The 2,383-nt window shown below is 42.0% G+C and overlaps 1 protein-coding gene across 1 annotated transcript in view; it reads right to left on the minus strand.

The window, feature by feature from the left end:
• Positions 1–39: 39 nt before the first annotated feature.
• The window catches only part of RBM25 (RNA binding motif protein 25), a gene marked incomplete at its 5' end in the record, with an annotated part of 27,692 nt that continues 25,348 nt past the window's right edge, over positions 40–2,383 (minus strand). Inside the window, 2 exons of the mRNA XM_017528517.2 lie at positions 40–453; positions 823–1,147. Of these exons, the coding sequence (XP_017384006.2) occupies positions 68–453; positions 823–1,147 (711 nt within the window). The remainder of the gene's footprint in view (positions 454–822; positions 1,148–2,383) is intronic.

A 2,383-nucleotide genomic window follows, 5' to 3' on the forward strand; every position in this document is an offset into this window, starting at 1 on the left:
AAAAAAAAAAGAAAATTTCAATTAATTTCTTGACCATGGCATTGAGTTGGTATAAAGATGATCATCCCTACTTATTTGTTATTAATAGAATCAAACGAGATTTTCTTTCTTCTAATGAATTTTTATGGCATATTCCAACTGCTCCCAATAACATGATGAAATATAATTTCCTACTCACAGAATCCACAATAGACCAATCCAGTGGATAAGCAAAGAGCTCAGGTTTGGCTGTAGGGATTTTCTCAATGAGACTCTTAATGTGTTTACGCTTTTCTTCAGTGTTTACGGTGCCTTTGGCTGCATTTTTATCATCTTCACCATAATCCAAGGGGACCAGTTTCCTTTTTCGGGGTACGTCATCACTGTCTTCATCCTCAAATTTGTTAAAGACACTATCTACAGGTAGTTTCTTTCTCTTCACAGAATTAGGCTGACCAGGACTATTGGAAGCACCTACAGTAAAAACACTCTCTTAGCATGATAACTTAATTTTCAAATGTTTCGTTTTATAACCCACCATCCCTCAAAAGTAGTGCAAAACATACTTCCACAAATCTCAGAGAAAGATCCCAACTGTAAAAAATAACTCACTACTCACAAGTGCTAGAAAATTAAACTTTTCACTTCTTCTCAGAACTCGAGGCAGCTGCAGATATAGGAGCACTAGTAAAACTATGAAAACAATCGTGAGCTAGAAAGGCATTTTTAGTAATCTTCTATCTACCTAACCAAGCACAAATATATAATTCTCCTTAAAGCACAATACAGGTATTTGCACGGGTGAAGGGGAGAAAATAAAGGAGGAAGGAAATGCTGACATACCCAGTTTAAGACTTAATCCTATTTTTGGCCTATGCTCCTCAGGTTGCTGTTGATCTGGTGAATTTTCATGAGGAATAATAATACCACAGGGAGACTCATCCCCAGGAGTGTTGGGTGTTGCATTGCCACTGGCAGAGGAAACGGACGGAGCAGAGCTGATGGGCCTCAGAGTAGGTTTGAGACAAGGCTTTTGCTCTGGTTCTTCTTCCTCTTCCATGGGTTCTTCTCGTTTTTCTTCTTTTTCTTGCTTTTCTTCTTCTTCCTCTTCTGATTCTGGCTCTTGCTTTATTTGTGGCTGCCTGCGCCTCTCAGCCTCTTGTTCCATCTAAAACCAAAACAATAATCAATTAACTACAACTCTACAATATTCAACTTGATCTTTTTTTAAAATGTCTTTTTTATAAGAGAAAAAACTGGGCACAATGGCTCATGCAGTGAGCCCTGAACCACTGCATTCCAACCTGGGCAACAGAGTGAGACACCGTCTCAATAGAAAAACAAAAAAGTCAAAAAACAAAACAAAAATTAGCCAGGCGTGGTGGTGCGCCCCTGTAGTCCCAGCTACTTAGGAGGCTGACACAAGATAATTGCTTGAGAAAAACAAAAACAAAAAAAGGTCAGAGCAGTGGCTCACTCCTGGGTAACACAGCAAAATCCCATCTCTACAAAAAAGCACAAAGAAGTTACCTAGGCATTCTGGCTCACATGTACAGTGTCCCAGATACTCAGGAGGTTGAGAAAGGAGGATCGCTTACCGAGGAGACAGGGTTCAGTGAACCGAGATTCCACCACTGTGCTCCAGCCTGGGCAACAAAGCCAGATTCTGTCTCAAGAAAAAAAAAACACTGGGCACATGGGCATGGTGGCTCACACCTGTAACCCCAAGACTTTGGAAGGCTGAGGCGGGTGGATCACTTGAGGTCAAGAGTTTCAGATTAGCCTGGCCAACACGGCGAAACCCCACCTCTACTAAAAATACAAAAATTAGCCGGGCGGCAGGCACCTGTAATCCCAACTACTTAGGAGACTGAGGAAGGAGAATCACTTTAACAAGGGAGGCAGAGGTTGCAGTGAGCTGAGATTGAGCCACTACACTCTTGCCTGAAAAAAAGACATACATGGAAAACAAAGAATAAGACATCTGCAGGATGTTTAGAATGAAGTTGTAAACCAAATAATACTGATGACTCGTGTAATTAAATAAAAAGTACTAATAACCTTCCACAAAATAGCATGTTCCATGGAGCATAAAATGCATTTCCCTTAAGCATAAATTAAACTGCATCATACTTGGCTTTAAGATGGCGTGGTAACCTTAAAAAAAAAAATCACGAGGCCGGGCGCGGTAGCTCACGCCTGTAATCCAAGCACTTTGCAGGCCAAGGCGGGCGGATCACCTGAGGTCGGGAGTTCAAGACCAGCCTGATCAACATGGTGAAACCCCATCTTAAAAATAAAAAAAATTGGCCGGGCGCAGTGGCTCAAGCCTGTAATCCCAGCACTTTGGGAGGCCGAGGCGGGTGGATCACGAGGTCAAGAGATCGAGACCATCCTGGTCAAC

This window comes from Cebus imitator, unplaced genomic scaffold (assembly GCF_001604975.1).
Source record: "Cebus imitator isolate Cc_AM_T3 unplaced genomic scaffold, Cebus_imitator-1.0 Scaffold54, whole genome shotgun sequence".
NCBI lineage: Eukaryota > Metazoa > Chordata > Mammalia > Primates > Cebidae > Cebus > Cebus imitator.